This window comes from Seriola aureovittata, chromosome 12 (genome assembly GCF_021018895.1).
Source record: "Seriola aureovittata isolate HTS-2021-v1 ecotype China chromosome 12, ASM2101889v1, whole genome shotgun sequence".
NCBI classification, from domain to species: Eukaryota; Metazoa; Chordata; class Actinopteri; order Carangiformes; family Carangidae; genus Seriola; species Seriola aureovittata.
In genome coordinates, this window is record NC_079375.1 from 26,199,105 (window position 1) to 26,222,806 (window position 23,702).

The 23,702-nt window shown below is 42.3% G+C and overlaps 1 protein-coding gene across 2 annotated transcripts; it reads right to left on the reverse strand.

Annotated features, from left to right (window-relative positions):
- Positions 1 to 7,184: 7,184 nt before the first annotated feature.
- LOC130178928 (CYFIP-related Rac1 interactor B-like) lies at positions 7,185 to 23,414 on the reverse strand. Of its 2 annotated transcripts, none has more exons than XM_056391576.1 (11): positions 23,068 to 23,414; positions 15,877 to 15,950; positions 15,147 to 15,268; positions 13,783 to 13,888; positions 12,904 to 13,040; positions 11,489 to 11,566; positions 10,792 to 10,908; positions 10,289 to 10,368; positions 10,048 to 10,174; positions 9,542 to 9,612; positions 7,185 to 9,464 (listed from the first exon to the last, which is right to left on the reverse strand). In XM_056391576.1, the coding sequence occupies exons 2-11, from the start codon at positions 15,947 to 15,949 to the stop codon at positions 9,395 to 9,397; spliced, it is 981 nt and encodes a 326-aa protein (XP_056247551.1). In that variant the 5' UTR covers position 15,950; positions 23,068 to 23,414; the 3' UTR covers positions 7,185 to 9,394. The 2 variants fall into 2 exon arrangements, with proteins under 2 accessions (XP_056247551.1, XP_056247552.1); XM_056391577.1 differs by lacking the exon at positions 23,068 to 23,414 and adding an exon at positions 22,727 to 23,039.
- Positions 23,415 to 23,702: the final 288 nt, after the last annotated feature.

The window sequence follows — 23,702 nt, forward strand, 5'->3', positions numbered from 1 at the left end:
GTGTGTGTGTGTGTGTGTGTGAGAGACAGCCATATATACAGTGAAATACAAGAGAGTTCAGTTCAGTTTAACTTACAAACACTAAAAGTACAGTATATGGCCAAAAGTATGTGGACAACCATGAAAAAACAGGACTGGTCTGCAGCGTCCTGACACTTCTGGGATGAACTGGAACTGAACCCGACGTGATCACCAGCGACCCCTCTGATGCACTGGTGTCTGAATGGGAGAAAAACATGGAGTCACAATCACATGTTACACTGTTCAACGTTCTCCTTGGATCATCTGTCCACATACTTTTGGCCACATACTCTACTTTGTTCTAAGGCTGGTTCCCAGAAACCACTGGCTGAGGAAGACAATGACACGTGACTGAAAGCTTCGGAAAGTGCAAGTGGACCTTGAGTTTAGAATATCCAATTCCAAAACTGCAGAAAATAAATTACATTGGATAAATTTCTTACAATATTCTTTATATACTTGTTTTTAAAGAAAAGACGTAAGAAGAAATATAAAAAGGAAAAATATCATAAACAGAATATTTAAAATTGGAGAATCCTCATACAGAAATGTAATATATGACATATGTCCCTATATAAAGAGCCATATATGTCACCTATAAGGTTTATATATTTTCATCACATATATCCATCCTCTGGATATGAAGGTATCAGTATAGAACATTTATGAATATGTATAATTTTACATATATGTACATATAAAATAAAAATGTATATTTCATATGTGAAGATTCAATAAATAGTGAGATAAAGTGAATGAGGTCATCTACTGTGAACTGAATGTGTTAACACTGACAGCTGTGCACTGCTGTGTAAAAAGAGTAAAAGTTGGAGCAGATGACAGGAAGTAGGTGGAGAGAGCTGATCCACCTGTGTGAGTCTTTTATTATCTGTGTGTCTGATGATAAAAAAGGTTTATTTTTAACTGCCACAGGTGAAGGAAATCATGTCTGACAGGTTAATAATATCTGACCTGTTTGGAGTCAGTACAGTAAAAATATCTCAACACATCGTACGCTGATCACAGTTTTTACTGTTGTCACTTTGAATTCTACATTTCATGATGGAATATGCAAAATATTAAGTTAAGATACTTAAGAACTAAATTTCATGTGCAGACTATGTCACAGGTGATTATTCAGTTTGTTATTTTATGTTATGTTTTTGTTTTTCTTCACTATTATTTTATGCTTATGGCATCGTTATATCATCTAATACATACAGTGTAAAGCAATAGGATTTTTAATCTTGTTTTTCAAGTAATGGTGATTTTAAAACTGGTAAAAAAAATATCAGTAGAAATTTTTATCTGCTTTTACACATTTGAGAAAAAAAGTGAGTTGTTCACAATATCAGTATTTATATATAATGATTACAGCCTAAACTATCACAATCCAAACTAACTGGAGACAAAACTCATAAATCATAAACCCTCAAATATAAAAACAACTCATTGAAATTGGTTGAGAAAATAAAAACATGATGGTGCTTTTTATCCATTGTGTTTCTTTACAGGGAAGTCTTTCCCCGGTCCAGTATGGCAGCAACGTTGATGTACGATCCAGCAGCCAATGTCAATGTATATATATCCACGTGCATGCCTATCATATGGAACAAGGAAATTCATTCTTTGAGCCCCCCCCCCCCCCCCCCCTCCTTCCCCTGTGCCACAATGGGACAAATTCTGGTTGGCCGTCAAAACCGAGTTTTTAGCGGTCCTCTCTGTGTGCCTGTCATTCAGGGTGCACATGTTCCAGGATTCGAGCACGACCGAGTTTCAACCCTCATGTTGAGCTAACGTTGGCTTGGATACATCCAACCTCAGCACGGGGCAGATGTTGACATGTTTGGAGAATCATGTTTTCCACACAAGTTTACCTTGCAACCTGATTACGCGACTGGTCAAGTGTTTTCTTTGGTTATTGTCAGAGTGACGATGATTTCACCCCCAGTCTGCCCAGTCAGAGAGACAAGGAGGACGTGGTGGTGGCAGGTGAAGAGGACGAGCCACGACAGGTGGAGGAAGGGGAGAGAGAGCAGCATCAGCCATCAGCTTGAGGAAAAAGAAATTGATTTTTAAATCCTTTTAATTAGCTTCAGTGTATAGACTGGCCCCACATTATATTTCTGAATTACTGGATTAAAACCAAAGGTGACATCTGCAGTTGTGGCCCCCACCCTCTGGACCCGTCCTCCCCTACAGTTACAAAGAACCCTGAGTCAGTCGACAGTTTTAAGAAGCTGTTAAAAACTCACCTTGTAAGGTATTTAGCACCTTGTAACTCTGGTTTCAAAAGGTGCTTGGAAATAAAGTTATCTCACTTACCCAGAGGTGTTGTCATTAACAGGGGGCGTGGCCGAGCTGTTGCAGCAGATGTTTGTTCAAAAAAAAAGAAAAAGAGAACTCCCCCCCACCCTCAGCTTCCTCTCTCTTTGATCTCAGGTGAGACACACCTGAAACACAGAAAACACAGGTTCCTTTGAATTCCTGGAATTCAACAGGAACACACACACACACACACACACACACACACACACACACACACACACACACAAACACACACACACACATTTCCCACGCAGTTTATAGCAGCTTGGACATCTAATCTTCACACACTTCTTATAAAGATAAGATTGTATTCAACAGTCATGATAAGATAAACATGTCCACCTCCTCTTCCTCTGCACAGGATCATCAGACTGAAGTCTCGGCTGCTGCCCCCTACAGGCCGCAGTCTTCATCACAGAACAAAGGTCAGACTGATGATTTCTCTTTTCTTAGAGTTTGCGTGATTGACTTGGTTGTCGGTACAAATCCCCACAGCAGCAGCTCAGAGCGCTCCGACTGGTTCCTGCTGATTTACCTAAATAAATAAAGTTTCAGGAGTAGAAAACAAACATTTACCAGAAAGTCCCACCCACTCCCACCAGGACCTGTCAATCAGCTGTCAGGAACCACAGCAGGCACAACAGGTGTGTGTGTGTTGAGTGATGAAGACAGGTGATGAGGTTTTTACAGGACAGAAGTTCAACAGTCTGTGTGTTTAGTTTTTAGTTTGTTTGTCTGTTGGTTTGTTTCCTTTTGTTTTCTGAACGTCATGAACATCCGTCATCCGTCCATCCAGCACATGGCACTCATTTTAAAGTCGTCTTAAAGGAGCTATATGTAGGTTTTTGCTACTGCTACATAGCTAACGTTAGCATTAGCAGCTGTTTACTTACCAGTTTAGAACAAAACATTGTCAAACTTCATTCCTTTACTCAGCAGGCGCTGTCTCCTACGGTGGCCCTGAGAGCTCAACACACTGCAACTGCATCTTCATCACTTTGACAAAACATGAGGTGCAAATACTCACAACACAACAGGAAGTGTTTCCAGGGGACACTAAAAAGTGATGGACCAGGCTGGGACACACTTGTTCAAAGCCCTATTATGACGTCCCAGCAGGTTCATTACATGTATGTTGGTTTAATAAACTTGCATAAATGAATTAAATATATAGATAAATAAATATTAACACAAGTTAACACATGATTTTTACATAGAACACATACAGATGTAAAGATTCATCACATTGATATTTTAATAAATGAACATATACACATTTTACTGTGGGTATTTTACATATTTAATGTACTCATATATTCTTTTAATGTTTGATGTTAGATTTTACTGTGTGTAGTTTTTATTTAAATGTAAATCGAGATATTATATGTAAATAAACTATGCCCTTGATGTAAAGCATTTGTAGGGGACTATTTTCAGCGGAGGATTGATCCACCGTTGGTGCTGTGGTGAGTGTTTGCGGCTGCAGGACGGTGTGTGTGTGCCGAGTCAAAATAAAGCACGATGATGAAGGAACATGTCGCCCAGAGCAGCAGCATGATTCACTGACGTTCGGCTCTGAACATGAGATTTACTGAGGAGAATTCAAATATAAAACATCAGCAGAGCTTTAAAATGCTTTGAATCTCTGCTGATGAACTGTTGTGGTGACTGAGCCCAACAGGATCTGAGTCACCTGCAGAGACAGGACCAGCTTCATGTCATGTCCAGAGGTATTTACTGTCCGTGATGAGTCAGCCCAGAGGAAAGGACGACCACAGGGCGGAAAAACTTTAAAGATATAAGATGTCGCTGGTTGAAATTAGAAGTTGACTGTGACTCATCTCTTCAGACAGAAGATTCAGAGGTATTTTCATCTTCATCTTATCTTTAGATTGTTCTGTGTGTTTGTCTGCTGTAGCCACTGCAAGCAGATATTGTTGTGCAACTTATTCTGAAGGAAGTCAGGATCAACATTTGGCAACTTGTGAACTTCTGAATAAGAAAATTAAACAACATTTTCCTCGTGATATTGATACTAAATCTAATCTGGTCACAATTATATTTCCCTTTAAAATGTGAAATACATTCAAATACATACTGGAGCCATAAAGAACAGTAACCTGCAGGAGTTTGTAGTGCTGTGTGTGTGTGTTGGCACATGACACACCAAACCAGAGCTGAGCCGCGTCCTCAGATCCTCAGATCCTCAGATCCTCAGATCCTCAGATCCTCTGGTCCTCAGATCCTCAGATCCTCAGATCCTCAGATCCTCAGATCCTCAGATCCTCAGATCCTCAGATCCTCTGGTGTTGTGGTTTTGTTGGTTCTCTGCTGTCGTCATGATCCACGATCTCCGCAATGAAACCAGTGAGGAAGAATGTTATCTGACTGATGTGAGACTGAGCTGGAAATAAGGTTATCAAATAACACACACACACACACACACACACACACACACACACACACACACACACACACTCTCTCTCCCTCTCTCTTCACATTCTTTGGAAACTAGTCATTTGTGGGAAAAACAGCTGACGGGAAGCAGCACATTCCACATGTGTGAGTGTGTTTCTATCTTTGTGAGGACCCACTACAGGACGTTTGGTGTGTGTCCTCGCCGTTCAGACGAGGTTTCAACAAGCTGCTGTTGTTTTATGAAGCGCTGCAGGTTTATGTCTGACGTGCTGCTGCGTTACAGAACATAAACTGCAGCTCTGCTCCGTCGCTCAGTTCCCATCTGTTTTAAATTCACGGTTTAAGACATTTCTGTTTGTTTTAAGTTACATTTGGGATTTGACACTGTAATTCTTATTCTCCTGTTTCATCTGCTTTATTCAGTTTTAGCTTGTTTTATAGGTTCTATACAAATAAACTTGACTAGCCCTTTAGGGTTTATTAGATTTAGGTTTAGGTTTGGTTTAGCTTCAGGTTCAGGTTTAGCTTCAGGTTCAGGTTTAGCTTCAGGTTCAGGTTTAGCTTCAGGTTCAGGTTTAGCTTCAGGTTTAGGTTTAGCTTCAGGTTTAGCTTCAGGTTCAGGTTTAGCTTCAGGTTCAGGTTTAGCTTCAGGTTTAGGTTTAGCTTCAGGTTTAGCTTCAGGTTCAGATTTAGCTTCAGGTTTAGGTTTAGCTTCAGGTTTAGCTTCAGGTTCAGGTTTAGCTTCAGGTTTAGGTTTAGCTTCAGGTTTAGGTTTAGCTTCAGATTTAGCTTCAGGTTTAGCTTCAGGTTCAGGTTTAGCTTCAGGTTTAGCTTCAGGTTCAGGTTTAGCTTCAGGTTCAGGTTTAGCTTCAGCTTCAGGTTTAGCTTCAGGTTCAGGTTTAGCTTCAGGTTCAGGTTTAGCTTCAGGTTCAGATTTAGCTTCAGGTTTAGGTTTAGCTTCAGGTTTAGCTTCAGGTTCAGGTTTAGCTTCAGGTTCAGATTTAGCTTCAGGTTTAGGTTTAGCTTCAGCTTCAGGTTTAGCTTCAGGTTCAGGTTTAGCTTCAGGTTTAGCTTCAGCTTCAGGTTTAGCTTCAGGTTCAGGTTTAGGGCAGAGTTAGCATAATTTCCATTTCTAGGCATGGATGAATCCACTAAAAGGCCTTGCAGCAATAATATGATTTGTTTAGGCTGTTTTACTGTAATTAACTTGGTGCAGTCTGCTGCATTGTTTCTTCATCACACCCAGACTAATTTCAATTATATATACACCCAGTTGGCAGTTTATTAGGAACACCTAGCTACAACTGAGTCAGTCTAATTAACAGTCTTAATTAATCCTCCTTCGTGAAGCTGTTTCAGACATGTGAGGGTATTACTGACAGAAACACCTCCCTGTATAACACAGTACAGTTCAAATCTTACTGTAACTTCAGATATGATCAGAGCGAGAAGGAGCCATGAGAAGTGCTGAACAAACAGGTTCAGATAAATAAGATGAAGTAAATAAATACACAAAAAACACTGCGAAAGTCAAAGTCAGCAGAAACACAGTCAGACAGAATAAAAACAATCATGTCGTCAATGAACATGTGTGCAGACTGAGAAGCAGAAGTAAAAAGATGAGTCTTCAGAAAGATTTAAAAATACCAACAGAGACCCGACAGTGACATCAACTGTTCCACAATCAGAAAACAGATCGGAGCTGGGAGAGTAGAACAGACACGGTGATTAATCACAAGTTCTGCATTTGAGGTGGAACCAGGGCCGAGGAGATCTGAGGCCAAATATACACTGAACTGATGAGTAGCACAGAAAGGGAAGATCCTGAGACAGACTCTGTTTAGCCGTGAAAAGCTTTTAGCCATCCAGGACTTTTTAGCCAAACCGACAAAATGGGTTTTCTTTTCTTGTTTAGATGAAACAAACAAGAAGAAAAAAAACTATTTTCTCTTGTTTGTTTCATCCATGTCACTTCTGCTCTGAAGTCTGACGAGCTGCAGCAGGGACGCTGCAGTTTTCCCTCTGTTAATATTCGTTATTCTACGGTGGCCCTGAGAGCTCAAACTAATTCAAACTAAAACATCTCCTTCTTCATGAGCTGCAAATACTCACAACGCAACCAAATATACAAATGTGCAGCAAGTAGCACAGACGACAACAGAAGTGTTTCCAGGGGACTCTAAAAAGTGATGAACCAGACTGGGACGCATTTGTTGTTCAATGCTTTTGTAAAAGCAACAAATGCGTCCCAGTCTGGTTCATCAGAGAGAGAGAAAGAGAGAGAGACCTGTTGACTAAAAAACTATGTAATTATAAATATATGTAAATATTAAGTAATAATTATTCATCATCATTATAAAACTTTTTTTCATATTCATTGCTCAGTCACATGAAGCTAGAAAACGTCTCAGAACCAGAACTTTATCATCAACCAGACGCAGATTTTTCTTAAAAATGTAAAAACTTTATTTGGCCAACACAAACATCATTAAAAACACTTAATGCCACACAATCCCTGGCGCTGCAGCATCAGAATCCCTGGCGCTGCAGCATCAGAATCCCTGGCGCTGCAGCATCAGAATCCCTGGCACTGCAGCATCAGAATCCTTGGCGCTGCAGCATCAGAAACCCTGGCGCTGCAGCATCAGAATCCCTGGCGCTGCAGCATCAGAATCCCTGGCGCTGCAGCTTCTGAATCCCTGGCACTGCAGCATCAGAATCCCTGGCACTGCAGCATCAGAATCCCTGGTACTGCAGCATCAACACACGAGGCAAAACAAAAAGCTTGTAGAAGTTTCCAGTCAGCGGTCCCACTGATCACATCAGTTCAGACATAGAGAAAACTGAAGTCCACATCAGTCTGAGGTTTCCCTCGTTTCAGTACCGTCACAGTGCTTCTCCTTCTGTTAGCTAATCCCCAACTCCTCCTATTAGCCTCTTTATTACAGTGCTATCACTGCTTTTACATGTTCGAGCCCTAAAACTATAAAAAAATACAAATACTTTCTTTCCTGCTGACCACGTTTCAGTTCGTTCAGAAGAGAGACACACATCATTCACTACAGTACACTAAACCGCACACATTTTATTCTCTTATTAAGTCTTGTGCCTAGTAAGAGAATAAAATCATTTATTGGGAGTTCAACTATGGAAGCCAAGAAAGGCAATAATTTCTTTAACCTGTAATCTCAATATAACAAACCTCGTTATCCAGAGATAACGAGATATTATCAGGAGAAAATGCTTTTTTGCCCGAGATGAGGCAGAGTCAGTCACTTCTTAAAACCCATTTTTATAGACTTGTATGTGATGTTGTCTTTTTATCGTCCTTTTATTGCTTATATACTGTATCTCCTCTCTAATTGTCCTCATTTATACTGAAGTATATTGTTTGTCTTCCATCTTTAACTGCTTTAGTTTTTATGTTATTTTGCCTCCTGAGCCTCTTGCCTGTTATTGCTTTAGCTTCGATTGTCAAAGCACTTTGTAAACTCTGTTTTTAAAGGTGCTATATAAATAAAGTCATTATTATTATTATCATTATTATCATTATTATTATCCAGAGATATCAGCCAGATTCATGGTTACAGACAGGTTAACCTCTTAAGACCAGATGAGACGAACATGTGTAGTATCTGATTACGTCAATTTTGAGACGTGAATGATGAAATGCGTTGTGAAAAAATCCGTGTCAGGGCGGTTAAAATGCATTATGGGAAATGTATTTCATTTGTGTTTTAGCCGCAAAAAAAAGTTTTTAAAGTCGCGGTTCCAACAATGGCTGACGACCTGAGCGAGGGGAGCGACACTGAAGCAGAATACAGCTGTTAGCTCCATCAAAACAACAACAACAACAACGATTTATAAGATTCAGTCACCACATTTCAACCTGCTAAGCTGCTAACCAGCTAGCATGTCAGAGGAGGAGGAGGGGGAGGAGCCAGTATCATCGCTAGCTAGAGGTAAAGATTCACCTGATACAACGCTGTCACTAAAACTTTCATTTCTCAGCCTCTGAAGCAGAAAGAGACCTGAAATAAAACCCATGTGAGACCTTAAACTTCTGTCTGTCATTGTAAGTCACTGTCTTCACCCTCATGGTCAAAAAAAGTCAATAAAACTGATCTGAGAATGTTGACAGATGTTTTTTCAGCAATATTCACTTTCCAAGGCAAAGTCAATGATTTACGATAAAAGCCAGAGGTTTAATGTCTCGTAATCTTCACGTCACGTTCTTCAGAAAACCCTCAGGGTTTTGGAGGTGGAGGTTTCAGAGGGAAACTCGGGGGTTAAAGGGTTAAACAGCTGTTTCAGGAAGCAGAAGAAAAAAGGAAGTCAGCTGTTCTCCTGGTAATAAACATGATTTCCCTCTGAAGATCGTGTTGTAAATCTGACTTGATGTGAATGGAGCTCGAACATGAAACCTGATTTTTACACCGTCTTTTCTTGGATCAACCAGCTTTTTTTTTTTCTTTCTTTTTTTTTTTTACAACAAAATCTTTTTTTTTCAAATGAGAATAAAAAAAACAAAAACAACAAATGAGGTTAAACACAGAAACATTAGCTAAAGGATTGTTCAGTAGTTCTTTTGAAATCTGGACCGAGACACAACAAAACGAGTGTCGAGTTAATTTGGCTGCAGCATGTTTTTGATTTGCTTGGAGGTAGTCTCATCGTTCAGATGTTTGGTCGTGTACCTGCGGGGGGGGGGGGGTTAATGACTTAGAGTTCTTCTTCATGAGTGTCTGTGATGTGTTGGTGGAGGTCTACTCACCTGAGAGCGTTGAGTAATCCCTCCACGCTGCTGGGCGGCTGCTCCTTCAGCACCCTGATGCAGCCTTTCATCTGCCGAGAACCAAACACAGACACAGACGTCATTCAACTCACCAGACTCGATCCAGAATCCAGACCACAATCAGGACTGACAGAGACCTGATTCCTTCTGATGAGGTGCTGCCACAGTAATCTGATTACTTCTGTGGGTATGATAAGTAGACTGACATTTTATTTCTGCACGCCGACGACAGTTTGTTTTCTGGTTGTCCGTCTGTCTCATTCTCTTTTATATATTTTGGGGTCTTGCCTTCATGTTTGAGAGTGTGAGACAGACAGGGAGAGAGACAGAGGGGAAGACAGGCAGCAAAGGGCCGTGGGTCGGATTCAGACCCATGTGATACGAGCTCTACCAGGCGAGCCGCCGCGGCGCCCCGACGTTCACACATCTGTCTTTGTAAATAACCAGTGTGTGTGAGTGTGTGTGAATGTGCCTCGTTAACATACGTCAATATTGGAGGTCTTAACGAAGGCTCCGGCCGGGTGAACGTGGTCGTACAGGATGATGACGCCGACCATCACACGGAGGCAGAACAGCACCGTCTCCTCACTGGTGAAACGACTGCGATACTCCCTACACACACACACACACACACACACACACACACACACACACACAGTCAGGATGTGCAGGCTGTGATGAAGATGATGATGATGATGATGCGTTCAGGAACTTGTCAGGACTCACGGTGTTTCCAGCATCACTTTACACACACTGGCCATCGTGCTCAGACAGTCTGTGGTGTTTTCAATGGGAACATCTGGATTCTGCAGCAGGACGGAAAAGTTTCAATCAAAAACAACAAGTGAGAGTCTAATGCACGTTAATGAGGTGGAAGCGCACGTGTCGAATGTTCAGTCGTTATCATTAAGAAACAAAGTGAGCCGCCAACAGCTTTGAGATCTTCAAGAGGAAAAGGTTGAGAGCTGCTGATCTGCAGGAAACGTTCGTGACTTCAGCTTCACAGAAACAGTGTCTGAATGTGACGAGGAACTGCTGACACCTACAGGCCAGGATGTTCATTACACCTCCCATCAATGTTTTCTATTAATACTAACGATGCTCTAACGGATCCAGACGGTTTATGATCTGTGTTTATTGCCACAATAAACGGATGAACTATTAATAAATGAAACACGTGCTGCATAAAAGACAAAAGGAACCAGTGAGTGAAATGAACGTGGACTCACATCTGAGACGAACTTCGACGTGGCGTCACTTAACGTCTTCAGCATCGGCGTGGCGCTCGCGTAAAACAGAGACATCCGATTGGCCAGCTCGTTGTTGACCTCATTCCCTGCGTCGGCCTGAAAAAAAAACAGGTTGCCGTGGAAACCCAGTCGGGAGTTAAAGAGTCAAATGTTGAATATAGTAATAAAAAAAATACATAATTAACATGAAGTTTCAGCTGCATTTACAAAATTCTGTAGGCACATGAAACAGGCCAAGACTATTGCAGCCAGACCCTAAACGCAACAGGAAGTCAGCCATTTTGAATTTCCTCTGCAATTTCCAGACTTTGTGATTTATGGGCGTCGTACTTTAACGAACTCCTTCAAAACAATTCATCAGATCAGCATCATATTTGGTCCGTTTCATCTTTAACCTTCGTGCCGGCGAATTTCAATGTTTCGCCATGAAACAGGAAGTTGTTATAACTATAATATATATACTGTCCAATCTGCCGCACACTTCACATGTTTGATGACAGGCCCAGACTGAAGACATCTGCATGTTAATATGACGTCATACTCATAACGCCACCTACTGAAAACAGGAAGTACCCCTAGAGTAACAATCATCTGCTTTACACCTCATACACAGGAGCATGATGCACGTTGGCTGCATCACTTTTCTCTTATTCTATGTTCTACTGCTGAATCTTACAGACAGGTTGTTGATCCGCATGCGGCTGATGGTGCGGCGGTAGTAGCTGAAGTCGTTCTGGATGGCGGGGTTGGTCATCTGAAACAAAGACGACAGATCAGAGAGCGGACACGTGAGGAGGAGGAGGAGGAGGAGGAGGAGGAGGAGCAGTGGGTGCTGAGCTTGTATAAAGAAGGGGAGGTGGAGGAGGAGGTGAAGAGGAGGAGGTGAAGAAGAGGAGGTGAAGAGTCGGAGGTGAAGAGGCAGAGTGAAGAGGTGAAGAGGCGGAGGTGAAGAAGAGGAGGTGAAGAGGCGGAGGTGAAGAGGCGGAGGTGAAGAGGCGAAGGTGAAGAGGCGGAGGTGAAGAGGCGAAGGTGAAGAGGCGGAGGTGAAGAGGCGGAGGTGAAGAGGAGGAGGTGAAGAGGCGGAGGTGAAGAGGAGGAGGTGAAGAGGCGGAGGTGAAGAAGAGGAGATGAAGAGTCGAGGGTGAAGAGGCAGAGGTGAAGAGGCGGAGGTGAAGAGGCGAAGGTGAAGAGGCGGAGGTGAAGAGGAGGAGGTGAAGAGGCGGAGGTGAAGAGGCGAAGGTGAAGAGGCGGAGGTGAAGAGGAGGAGGTGAAAAGGCGGAGGTGAAGAGGCGGAGGTGAAGAGGTGAAGAGGAGGAGGTGAAGAGGCGGAGGTGAAGAGGAGGAGGTGAGGAGGCGGAGGTGAAGAGGTGAAGAGGAGGAGGTGAAGAGGAGGAGGTGAAGAGGCGGAGGTGAAGAGGTGAAGAGGAGGAGGTGAAGAGGCGGAGGTGAAGAGGCGGAGGTGAAGAGGCGGAGGTGAAGAGGAGGAGGTGAAGAGGCGGAGGTGAAGAGGCGGAGGTGAAGAGGAGGAGGTGAAGAGGCGGAGGTGAAGAGGCGGAGGTGAAGAGGAGGAGGTGAAGAGGAGGAGGTGAAGAGGCGAAGGTGAAGAGGCGGAGGTGAAGAAGAGGAGGTGAAGAGGCGGAGGTGAAGAGGCGGAGGTGAAGAGGAGGAGGTGAAGAGGAGGAGGTGAAGAGGAGGAGGTGAAGAGGAGGAGGTGAAGAGGCGGAGGTGAAGAGGAGGAGGTGAAGAGGAGGAGGTGAAGAGGAGGAGGTGAAGAGGTGAAGAGGAGGAGGTGAAGAGGAGGAGGTGAAGAGGCGGAGGTGAAGAGGCTGAGGTGAAGAGGTGAAGAGGAGGAGGTGAAGAGGCGGAGGTGAAGAGGCGGAGGTGAAGAGGAGGAGGTGAAGAGGAGGAGGTGAAGAGGAGGAGGTGAAGAGGCGGAGGTGAAGAGGAGGAGGTGAAGAGGCGGAGGTGAAGAGGCGGAGGTGAAGAGGCGGAGGTGAAGAGGAGGAGGTGAAGAGGCGGAGGTGAAGAGGAGGAGGTGAAGAGGCGGAGGTGAAGAGGAGGAGGTGAAGAGGAGGAGGTGAAGAGGCGGACCTTGAGCTCGTCGAAACGCAGCGTGAAGTGCAGGATGTGGGCGAACTGACGAGCCAGAGCCTGTTTCTGCTCCAGATGTTGAGTGGGAGTGGAGCCGGAGCTGGTGAGGACGTCCAGGAGACACTGCAGACTGGACTCTGAGAGACCGGTGAGATTATTATGAAGCAACCGACCCACAATTCATTCATTCATTCATTCATTCATTCATTCATATGCTTTAAAATGTCACGATCTGGTTCTACATAATGTATAAAGCAGTGGTTCCCCAGCTGTGGGCCGGGGCCGGGGCGTTGCAAGTGGGCCGACCAACCATTTTCAAAACAGAACAATTTTGGTGAAACGATGTAAAAAAACTAAAATATAATGTTTTTGAATGATTTGAAAATAAAGTCTTTAAAAACATGAAATGTTTGCTGATCTGTGATCAGAGGTTCTTTCAATCAGAGGAATAAGTTGTGATAATGAAATAAGAATGTGTGGTTCATCAACGCAGCAGTGAAAGTCTCTCCTCGTCCCGCTTCATGTTCACGTCTGTTCCGTCGTAGTTTGATCTCGGAGGTGAAACTCGCCCTGAAGTGAGCGAGTTGTTGTTTCATGTGACGTTGTGCAGAGACGGGAGCCGTTTATATAATCCACGTCCAGTCAGAGCTGCTCTGTCTGCAGCTGATATATTTATCTTTATTTCTTATGTAAATATAAATTAATAGAATTAAAACGTAATATAAAAAGCTAAAATATAAAGTTTGTCCTGATGGTGGCGCTAGAGGAGGAGAGATCCAGACTCACAGCTGTGAATTCATCATTTCCTGTGACACGGACTTTTTGTCTAAAGTGTAAACGTGTGTGAAAAGAAGCGGCGTGCTGCGTTCAGGTTCTTACCGAGCTTCTGGGAAAACTCATAGAAGGTTTTGAGTTTAATGACCAGAGGGACCACAGCTGACCAGGCCTTCTCCTGAACGCCCTCCACACCAGGACTCTGGATGGCCTGAACACACACACACACACACACACACACACACACACACACACACACACACACACACACACACACACACACACACACACACACACACACACACACACACACACACAGGACACACCCAACATAATTCAATCTTCAGCCCTAGATCTGGTTTCATATTCACTGTGTCACAGTCTGTTTCCTCCTCACACTGTTTTTCTCTGTCACTTCCTGTTCGTCACGTTTTTCCACCAATAATAAAAAGTGTGTTTCTGCAGATTCTTGTGTTTGAATCATGTTGTTGTAGCAGAGGGCGGAGCCTGAAGACAGGGTGGTGCTGTCGGACCGACTGGAGGTCGGAGCGTGTGGTGCGCTCGCCCTCTAGTGGACACTTCTGTCACTTCACAGTCACATCACATTCATGGTGGAAATCTGGTTCTTTACTTTTCTTCCAGATGTTTCTCTGAGACCGTCCTCACACTCAGAGTGGGAGTCGGATATGAACTGGAGACCGACCTCAGCCTGTGAACCTGACAGGGATCTTATAAATCCCTGCACAGTTCTGATCTGTAACTTTTCCACATCTGGACCTGTGTTCTAGTTCTTACAGTTTCTCAAACCAGAGAAATCTGTGATTTTAACCATGGAAACGTCTCATTGGTCGCCTGTCGATGACATCATATCCTCTATGATCATGTGTCAGCGTGTTTGTCTGACTGAAGCTCGACATCAACTTTCATCTAGTTTTAAACCACAGACACTTTATTGCTTTTCAGCTCGTTATTTGAAAGAATAAAACTTAAATACACCTGAAACCTCGTCATTACAGAGAGAGAGAATTAGCATTAGCACAACTGCTAACACTGTGTCAGCCACTGCTAGTTACAAGCTAACAAACAACATAAATAAATAAAAGATGCTAACTAGCTAACGGTTCTGATCCGTCTGCTAGTCTCTGGTTCTGGTCTCAGACTCGTCCTCTGAGTCTGGGTCTGACTGAGTCTCTCTGATGTTTCCTCCTCTCACCATCTTGATGCTCTCTGCCCTTTCACCTGTCCACCTGGAGCCAGCAGGTGGTGGGCGGGGCTTAAGGCCTGACCCACATTACTCAATCAGGAAGTGAGAGGAGACGTCTGTGGATGATTCAGCCGCTCGTGTTCATTTAACACTTTGGCTTCTGGGAGATGTTTTGTGAGTGAGGTAAAGTGTCAGTGTTGAATCCAGGACCAGGACCAGGACCAGGACCAGGACCAGGACCAGGACTGGATCTGATCTGTGTTACCTGTCGTATCTCCTCTCCTGCTCCTCTGTACGCCTGCAGGTCGTCCAGGATGATCTGGGCCTCCGTCAGCACCTGGTTCACCTTCTCCCACACACCTGTCTCTGACTGTGAGGGCTGAGCGTCTGAAGAGAGAAGCACGAGGTCAAAGGTCAAACACACACACACACACACACACACACACACACTCTGCTCCACCTCTGTTTGTACATCTGCCAAATTCAACACAGTGAGTCTGCACCGCTGCTGCCTGCTCGCTCTGCGGTGCAGGAGCCGTGCATGCTGGGTAACGGAGGGTGTATTAACATGTACGTGTAATTTCTGTTGGGTGTGTTTAGGTTGTGCACAGAGGAATAATCCCAGAAAGTGCAGCAATAAAAGGAACAAGATCGTCCTTTTAAATGGAAGATAAACATGTTTGATTTCACTCGTCGATCAATCAAACTTTATTTGTAAAACACGTTTGATACGGTTCAAAGATGACGCCATGATGTAGCTCAACAGTGTTCATTCACCTGACACCGTGACCTGCAGTCAAAGTGGAGGTGATAGGGAGTAATTTACCTTCACTGTGCGTGTGTGTGTGTGTGTGTGCATGTGTGTGTGCGCGTGCATGTGCGTGTGTGTGTGCACGTGCGTGTTTGTGTGTGTGTGCACGTGCATGTGCTAGTGTGTGTGTGCACGTGCATGTGTGTGTGTGTGTGTGTGTGTGTGTGTGTGTGTGTGTTCTTACTCTCAAAATCCAAGAAGAAGTTTCCACCATTGTTGTCGATGTCTCTCGTTAACACTTTGATCAGGTTCCCCATCCTGTCAACACACAGTTTGAACAGTATTAAAACTCCATCCAGTCTAAAGGTGTGATTGATTATAATGATTATTGATTAATGATTTCAGAAACTGAGCCTTAAAACCAGCCGTCAGGACTTCTGGAACTTTGTGATGTCACAACAAAGCAGTCACCAAGCCCCGCCCACCTGGACCCACCATCCAAACCTTGCAGGATTTGGTTTCTCTGAGTGTTTTTAACTGAAATCTGCTTTATTTTTATTGGATCACTCAGAAAACAGTCAGCCAATCAGAAGCCTTCCAGCCGCTCTGAGACGTCCTGTGTCGGTTAATCACTGATTTTTAAAGTGAAACCGCTTCATGCAGCTCCAGTTAAAACCTCCTGAACCACCGACACTGAAGGAATCCAAACCAGGAGAAGCTGACGGCAACAACTCCCATGATCCCACGCTGCTTCACAACATCAGCCAACGCCGCCTTCTGTTCGAGGCAGAAGTTACAGACTGTGTTTAAATCTAAAACTATAAATATCGTATCGTTTCCATCTGAGAGTGAGTTCGGTGAAAAAGCTGCACCTTCACACGTTTGAGTGAAACCCAGCGCTCTCTTATCTAATTCACTTTAACCACCAACAGTCCCGTGTGCGCACTGGTAAAAATACAAACACACAACCTTCAACGCAGCATGTGACAGCCGTTAAAACACAAACTGACTCAAAGACGGAGGTGTGTCGCTATGCAGACTGAACTGGGAGCAGCAGTCAGTGAAAAGAGGAAGTGATGAAGTCTCTGAAAGTTTGGGCTAAATTTAAAACAGAGGAAGTAAAGCAGACTGAGCTGAGAGCAGGTGAGACACTCACACATCAGCAGCGCAGAGAAAACGAGTCCGTGTTAAAAAACAACATCCAGCGCGTTCAGAGTTTGTCTCTTCATCATCGTCTTCCTCGTCACAGAGAAACGCTTCCGCTCTGCGTCGCAGCGTCGGCAGGAAGAAACATTCAGACCTGTTACTAAAGTCAAACACCACGATACCACAATGTGAGGACCCTGTGAAAACACGTGTGTCAGCTGATTCCAGTACTGCAGGTTTACAGCTTGATTTGGGTTCATGTTTAATATTAGTCCGTCTGACGTCTCCATTTGTCATTTTAACAAAGTGTAAAGCAGCCGAGAGAAAAACGACACAGGCGCCTGTAACATGAGTGATTATCATTCAAAATCTGACTCCAGGTCAGTTCAGGGTCAGAAGAAATACACAAATACACCAGAAAAGTCTAATAAATTAAACTTTAAAACAGTCTTTTTATATGCAAGATGATTTTATTTTTTATTACAACTGAGTTTGTGTTTTAAAGATTTGGTTCAGAACTTGTTGTTTTTCTTTAGATATTTAAAGATTTAAATAAAGTTATGCTGCAGTAAATAAAACCTGTGTTCAGTGTGTCTGGATCTGAAACTGAGGAAAAGTTTCCCCCTTCAATAACTACTGTCTCGACATCAGACGACCGTCGTTGCCATGGTTACAACATAAACTGCTACTTTTACATGGGAATCGAACACCGCTCTCCTGTGACGTGGACTCTGTCTCTCTTTAAACTACGTCACTGACACGTTTCCCTTCGCTCCTGTCATCATCACTACGACCACTAGATGTCGCCTAGCAACAAAACCTTACTATGATGTCATAGTAACCGGCTGCACAGACGACCTGTGGTCTCCATTTTCATCATTGATTAATCTGCCAATAAATCTTGTTGCTCACACGACGACACCTGGACCACTTCTGTTTAATTAAAGCTCCTCCAGTGTAAAGGTCTGTGTCCATGTGTAGTGTGATTATAGATTATAGATCAGCTCTAGCTTCTATATTAATACTGTGAAAGTATCAAAGCCTCAGTCCACAGAGAAATGCACACAGCCTGTATTCACAAACTGAGCCTTAAAACCAGCCGTCAGGACTTCTGGAACTTTGTGATGTCACAACAAAGCAGTCACCAAGCCCCGCCCACCTGGACCCACCATCCAAACCTTGCAGGATTTGGTTTCTCTGAGTGTTTTTACCTGAAATCTGCTTTATTTTTATTGGATCAGTCAGAAAACAGTCAGCCAATCAGAAGAGAGGCTCAGAGCCTCCTCTCTTCTGATTGGCTCACCGACCTGTTGTTACTAGAGCTGCAGAGAGAAGCCTGAGAGAGGAGATGTGAAACTACACTGAGATGGTTTTTGGTTCTTAAAACCACAAATATATCTTCTTATGGATCAACACTTCAAATAAAACACAGAAGAAGAAACATGGAGCTTTAAATGAACTGATCACATGATTATCAGTGGAGGAGGAGGAAGCTTCACTTTAGCAGAAAACACCACAGTCTAAAAATACTGTGTCAGAAGTTCAGAGTCTCATTTAAGTGAAAGAAGAAGTGCGATCGGCTCAATGTAGATTCTCAAGTATCAGAAGTAAAAGTACACAGGCAGAGTCAGAACCCGTCATACGTATATATATATATATATATATATATATATATATATATATTCCTGCATATTATCCTTTAACATAGAGCTCAAACACTCAATCCAGTATCTGGTTGAAAGGAATTCGATGTGCGCAGAACATTTACAGTTTACTGTCAGAAAACTCAACTCAAAGCCCACTTACTGTCTTTTACTGTCTCAGCCAATCAGAAGAGAGGAGGCTCTCAGCCTCTCTCTGATTGGCTGACCAATAAAAATATTGCATATTCCAGGTAAAGATGAGGCACCGAGTCAAACACTGAAACTCTGAAACAGTTTGTCTTTTCAGAGCTTTAGAGTACAAGTACACAGTGTAGTAGTATGAAGTAAAGTAGTAAAAGGTATATAATATAGTAGTAAACAGTGCAATACTGTGAGTTATAAAGTAGTACTGTGAAGTATACAGTAGTATTAGTATACAGTGTAGTACTGTGAAGTACACAGTAGTAGTCGTATGCAGCGTAGTAGTATATAGTAGTACTGTGTAGTATGCAGTAGTAGTAGTAGTATACAGCAGTAGTAGTATACAGTAGTACTGTGTAGTATGCAGTAGTAGTAGTACTGTGTAGTATGCAGTGATAGTAGTATATAGCAGTAGTATACAGTAGTAGTAGTATTATTGTGTAGTATGCAGTAGAAGTAGTATACGGCAGTAGTAGTAGTACTGTGTAGTATGCAGTAGTAGTACTGTGTAGTATATAGTAGTAGTACTGTGTAGTATGCAGTAGTAGCAGTATATAGTAGTAGTACTGTGTAGTATGCAGTAGTAGTAGTATATAGTAGTAGTCCTGTGTAGTATACAGTAAGTAGTAGTACACAGCAGTAGTATACAGTAGTAGTACTGTGTAGTATGCAGTAGTAGTAGTATATAGCAGTGGTACTGTGTAGTATACAGTAGTAGTATACAGTAATAGTAGTAGTATATAGCAGTAGTACTGTGTAGTATACAGTAGTAATACTGTTTAGTATGCAGTAGTAATACTGTGTAGTATGCAGTAGTAGTACTGTGTAGTATACAGTAGTAATACTGTGTAGTATACAGTAGTATATAGCAGTAGTACTGTGTAGTATACAGTAGTAGTAGTATATAGCAGTAGTACTGTGTAGTATGCAGTAGTAGTAGTTATAGCAGTAGTACTGTGTAGTATGCAGTAGTAGTAGTTATAGCAGTAGCACTGTGTAGTATACAGTAGTAGTAGTATATATCAGTAGTACTGTGTAGTATGCAGTAGTAGTAGTAGTATATAGCAGTAGTTCTGTGTAGTATGCAGTAGTAGTAGTAGTAGTAGTAGTAGTACTGTGTAGTATACAGTAGTAGTACTGTGTAGTATACAGTAGTAGTAGTATATAGCAGTAGTACTGTGTAGTATACAGTAGTAGTAGTATATAGTAGTAGTACTGTGTAGTATGCAGTAGCAGTAGTAGTAGTAGTAGTAGTATTGTGTAGTATACAGTAGTAGAAGTATATAGCAGTAGTTCTGTGTAGTATGCAGTAGTAGTAGTAGTAGTAGTACTGTGTAGTATACAGTAGTAGTAGTAGTAGTAGTACTGTGTAGTATACAGTAGTAGTAGTATATAGCAGTAGTACTGTGTAGTATACAGTAGTAGTAGTACTGTGTAGTATACAGTAGTAGTAGTATATAGCAGTAGTTCTGTGTAGTATGCAGTAGTAGTAGTAGTAGTAGTAGTAGTACTGTGTAGTATACAGTAGTAGTAGTATATAGCAGTAGTTCTGTGTAGTATGCAGTAGTAGTAGTAGTAGTAGTAGTACTGTGTAGTATACAGTAGTAGTAGTATATAGCATTAGTTCTGTGTAGTATACAGTAGTAGTAGTAGTAGTAGTTCTGTGTAGTATACAGTAGTAGTAGTAGTAGCAGTAGTACTGTGTAGTATATAGCAGGAGTTCTGTGTAGTATACAGTAGTAGTAGTAGTAGTACTGTGTAGTATACAGTAGTAGTAGTAGTTGTAGTAGTACTGTGTAGTATGCAGTAGTAGTAGTATATAGCAGTAGTTCTGTGTAGTATACAGTAGTAGTAGTAGTAGTACTGTGTAGTATACAGTAGTAGTAGTAGTAGCAGTAGTACTGTGTAGTATGCAGTAGTAGTAGTAGTAATAGTAGTACTGTGTAGTATACAGTAGTAGTAGTAGTAGTATATAGCAGTAGTACTGTGTAGTATACAGTATTAGTAGTAGTATATAGCAGTAGTTCTGTGTAGTATACAGTAGTAGTAGTAGTTCTGTGTAGTATACAGTAGTAGTAGTAGTAGTAGTTCTGTGTAGTATGCAGTAGTAGTAGTAGTAGTAGTACTGTGTAGTATACAGTAGTAGTAGTAGTAGTAGTAGTTCTGTGTAGTATGCAGTAGTAGTAGTAGTAGTAGTACTGTGTAGTATACAGTAGTAGTAGTAGTAGTACTGTGTAGTATGCAGTAGTAGTAGTAGTAGTAGTACTGTGTAGTATGCAGTAGTAGTAGTAGTAGTAGTTCTGTGTAGTATGCAGTAGTAGTATATAGCAGTAGTTCTGTGTAGTATGCAGTAGTAGTAGTAGTTCTGTGGAGTATACAGTAGTAGTAGTAGTAGTAGTACTGTGTAGTATGCAGTAGTAGTAGTAGTAGTAGTACTGTGTAGTATGCAGTAGTAGTAGTAGTAGTAGTAGTGCTGTGTAGTATGCAGTAGTAGTAGTAGTAGTAGTACTGTGTAGTATGCAGTAGTAGTAGTAGTAGTAGTTCTGTGTAGTATGCAGTAGTAGTAGTAGTAGTAGTAGTAGTAGTGTGTAGTATGCAGTAGTAGTAGTAGTAGTAGTAGTAGTACTGTGTAGTATGCAGTAGTAGTAGTAGTAGTTCTGTGTAGTATGCAGTAGTAGTAGTAGTAGTAGTTCTGTGTAGTATACAGTAGTAGTAGTAGTAGCAGTAGTACTGTGTAGTATACAGTAGTAGTAGTATATAGCAGTAGTACTGTGTAGTATATAGCAGGAGTTCTGTGTAGTATACAGTAGTAGTAGTAGTAGTAGTAGTACTGTGTAGTGTACAGTAGTAGTAGTAGTAGTAGTAGTACTGTGTAGTATGCAGTAGTAGTAGTATATAGCAGTAGTTCTGTGTAGTATACAGTAGTAGTAGTAGTAGTAGTAGTACTGTGTAGTATACAGTAGCAGTAGTAGTAGTAGTACTGTGTAGTATGCAGTAGTAGTAGTAGTAGTAGTAGTAGTACTGTGTAGTATGCAGTAGCAGTAGTAGCAGTAGTTCTGTGTAGTATACAGTAGTAGTAGTAGTAGTAGATCTGTGGAGTATACAGTAGTAGTAGTAGTAGTAGTAGTAGTAGTAGTACTGTGTAGTATGCAGTAGTAGTAGTATATAGCAGTAGTACTGTGTAGTATGCAGTAGCAGTAGTAGCAGTAGTTCTGTGTAGTATGCAGTAGTAGTAGTAGTAGTAGATCTGTGGAGTATACAGTAGTAGTAGTAGTAGTAGTTCTGTGTAGTATGCAGTAGTAGTAGTAGTAGTAGTTTTGTGTAGTATGCAGTAGTAGTAGTATATAGCAGTAGTACTGTGTAGTATGCAGTAGCAGTAGTAGCAGTAGTTCTGTGTAGTATGCAGTAGTAGTAGTAGTAGTAGATCTGTGGAGTATACAGTAGTAGTAGTAGTAGTAGTAGTAGTAGTAGTAGTAGTAGTAGTAGATCTGTGGAGTATACAGTAGTAGTAGTAGTAGTAGTACTGTGTAGTATGCAGTAGCAGTAGTAGTAGTAGTACTGTGTAGTATGCAGTAGCAGTAGTAGCAGTAGTTCTGTGTAGTATACAGTAGTAGTAGTAGTAGTAGATCTGTGGAGTATACAGTAGTAGTAGTAGTAGTAGTAGTAGTAGTAGTAGTACTGTGTAGTATGCAGTAGCAGTAGTAGTAGTAGATCTGTGGAGTATACAGTAGTAGTAGTAGTAGTAGTTCTGTGTAGTATGCAGTAGTAGTAGTAGTAGTAGATCTGTGGAGTATACAGTAGTAGTAGTAGTAGTAGTAGTAGTAGTAGTAGTACTGTGTAGTATGCAGTAGCAGTAGTAGTAGTAGATCTGTGGAGTATACAGTAGTAGTATATAGCAGTAGTTCTGTGTAGTATGCAGTAGTAGTAGTAGTAGTAGTAGTAGTAGTAGTAGTAGTAGTAGTTCTGTGTAGTATGCAGTAGTAGCAGTAGTAGTAGTAGATATGTGGAGTATACAGTAGTAGTAGTAGTAGTAGATCTGTGGAGTATACAGTAGTAGTAGTAGTAGTAGTAGTAGTAGTAGTAGTACTGTGTAGTACGCAGTACCTCCTCGGCTCGCGGTAACTGTAGTGACCTGACTTCCGGCTGCAGCCTCAGACTCGGTGCTGTTGTTTCGTGGCGTCACGGATCTTCAGTAACTGATGATGTTTGTGATCGGCAGCAGAAGTGCAGCTGCTTCGGCCTGAGCGCGCGGGACAGACTGAAGCTGAACCTTGAACCTGAGTCAGATTGCAGTTTTCTCCTGTGAGCGTGCAGCAGTCTGCAGGACCTGACATGTCTGATCTGAGACCAGGATCCACCCTACAGAACTGATCCCCCTCCCTCCTGATACAGTCCCCATTGACCCAGAGACACAACCCGCCCTCTCTCCCCCTCAGGCTCCTCACCTTCACTGATAGCTGATCGATATCTGCGGATCGATACCGTGTGTCCGGGCTCCGGCGCGTCCGCGGTGGTCCAGGTGTCTCCCGGCGGTCCGCCTCCTCTACATGCTGAGTGAGTGTGAACCCGGAAAACAGTCGCTCGGCGCTGCGTTAACTATAAAAGGAGTGATTTCCTCAGGAGGAACTGAACGCTGAACCAATCAATGAGCCGTGAAGGAAGCGCCTGCAACTGCAACCTCACAGTCGGCCGACGGAGGCAACCTGAGCCCCGCCGCAACCGCAGCACGGAGAGAGACAGCAGAGTTATGAAGCCGAGCTGCGGACGAGCAGCTCTGTTCAATTAGAGTCAGAATTATGGCAACGAACATTAACACTTTGTCCTACCAGGTCATAATTATTAAATGACTAATATTATATTAAAATCATTATATAATCATATATTTGACTATTTTACTGTTCTTATAAGTTTGACTATCTCATAATCCTTAAAATATTGAGTCTATATATGACTTCAACTGTCATATTTAAGTCTAAGATCATGTTAAATTAAAATTCATTAATTCATTTTTTCATAATTATTATTATTATTATTATCATTCATTATTGGTTCATGTTTTTCAGTTGGTTTGTGTCTCTCT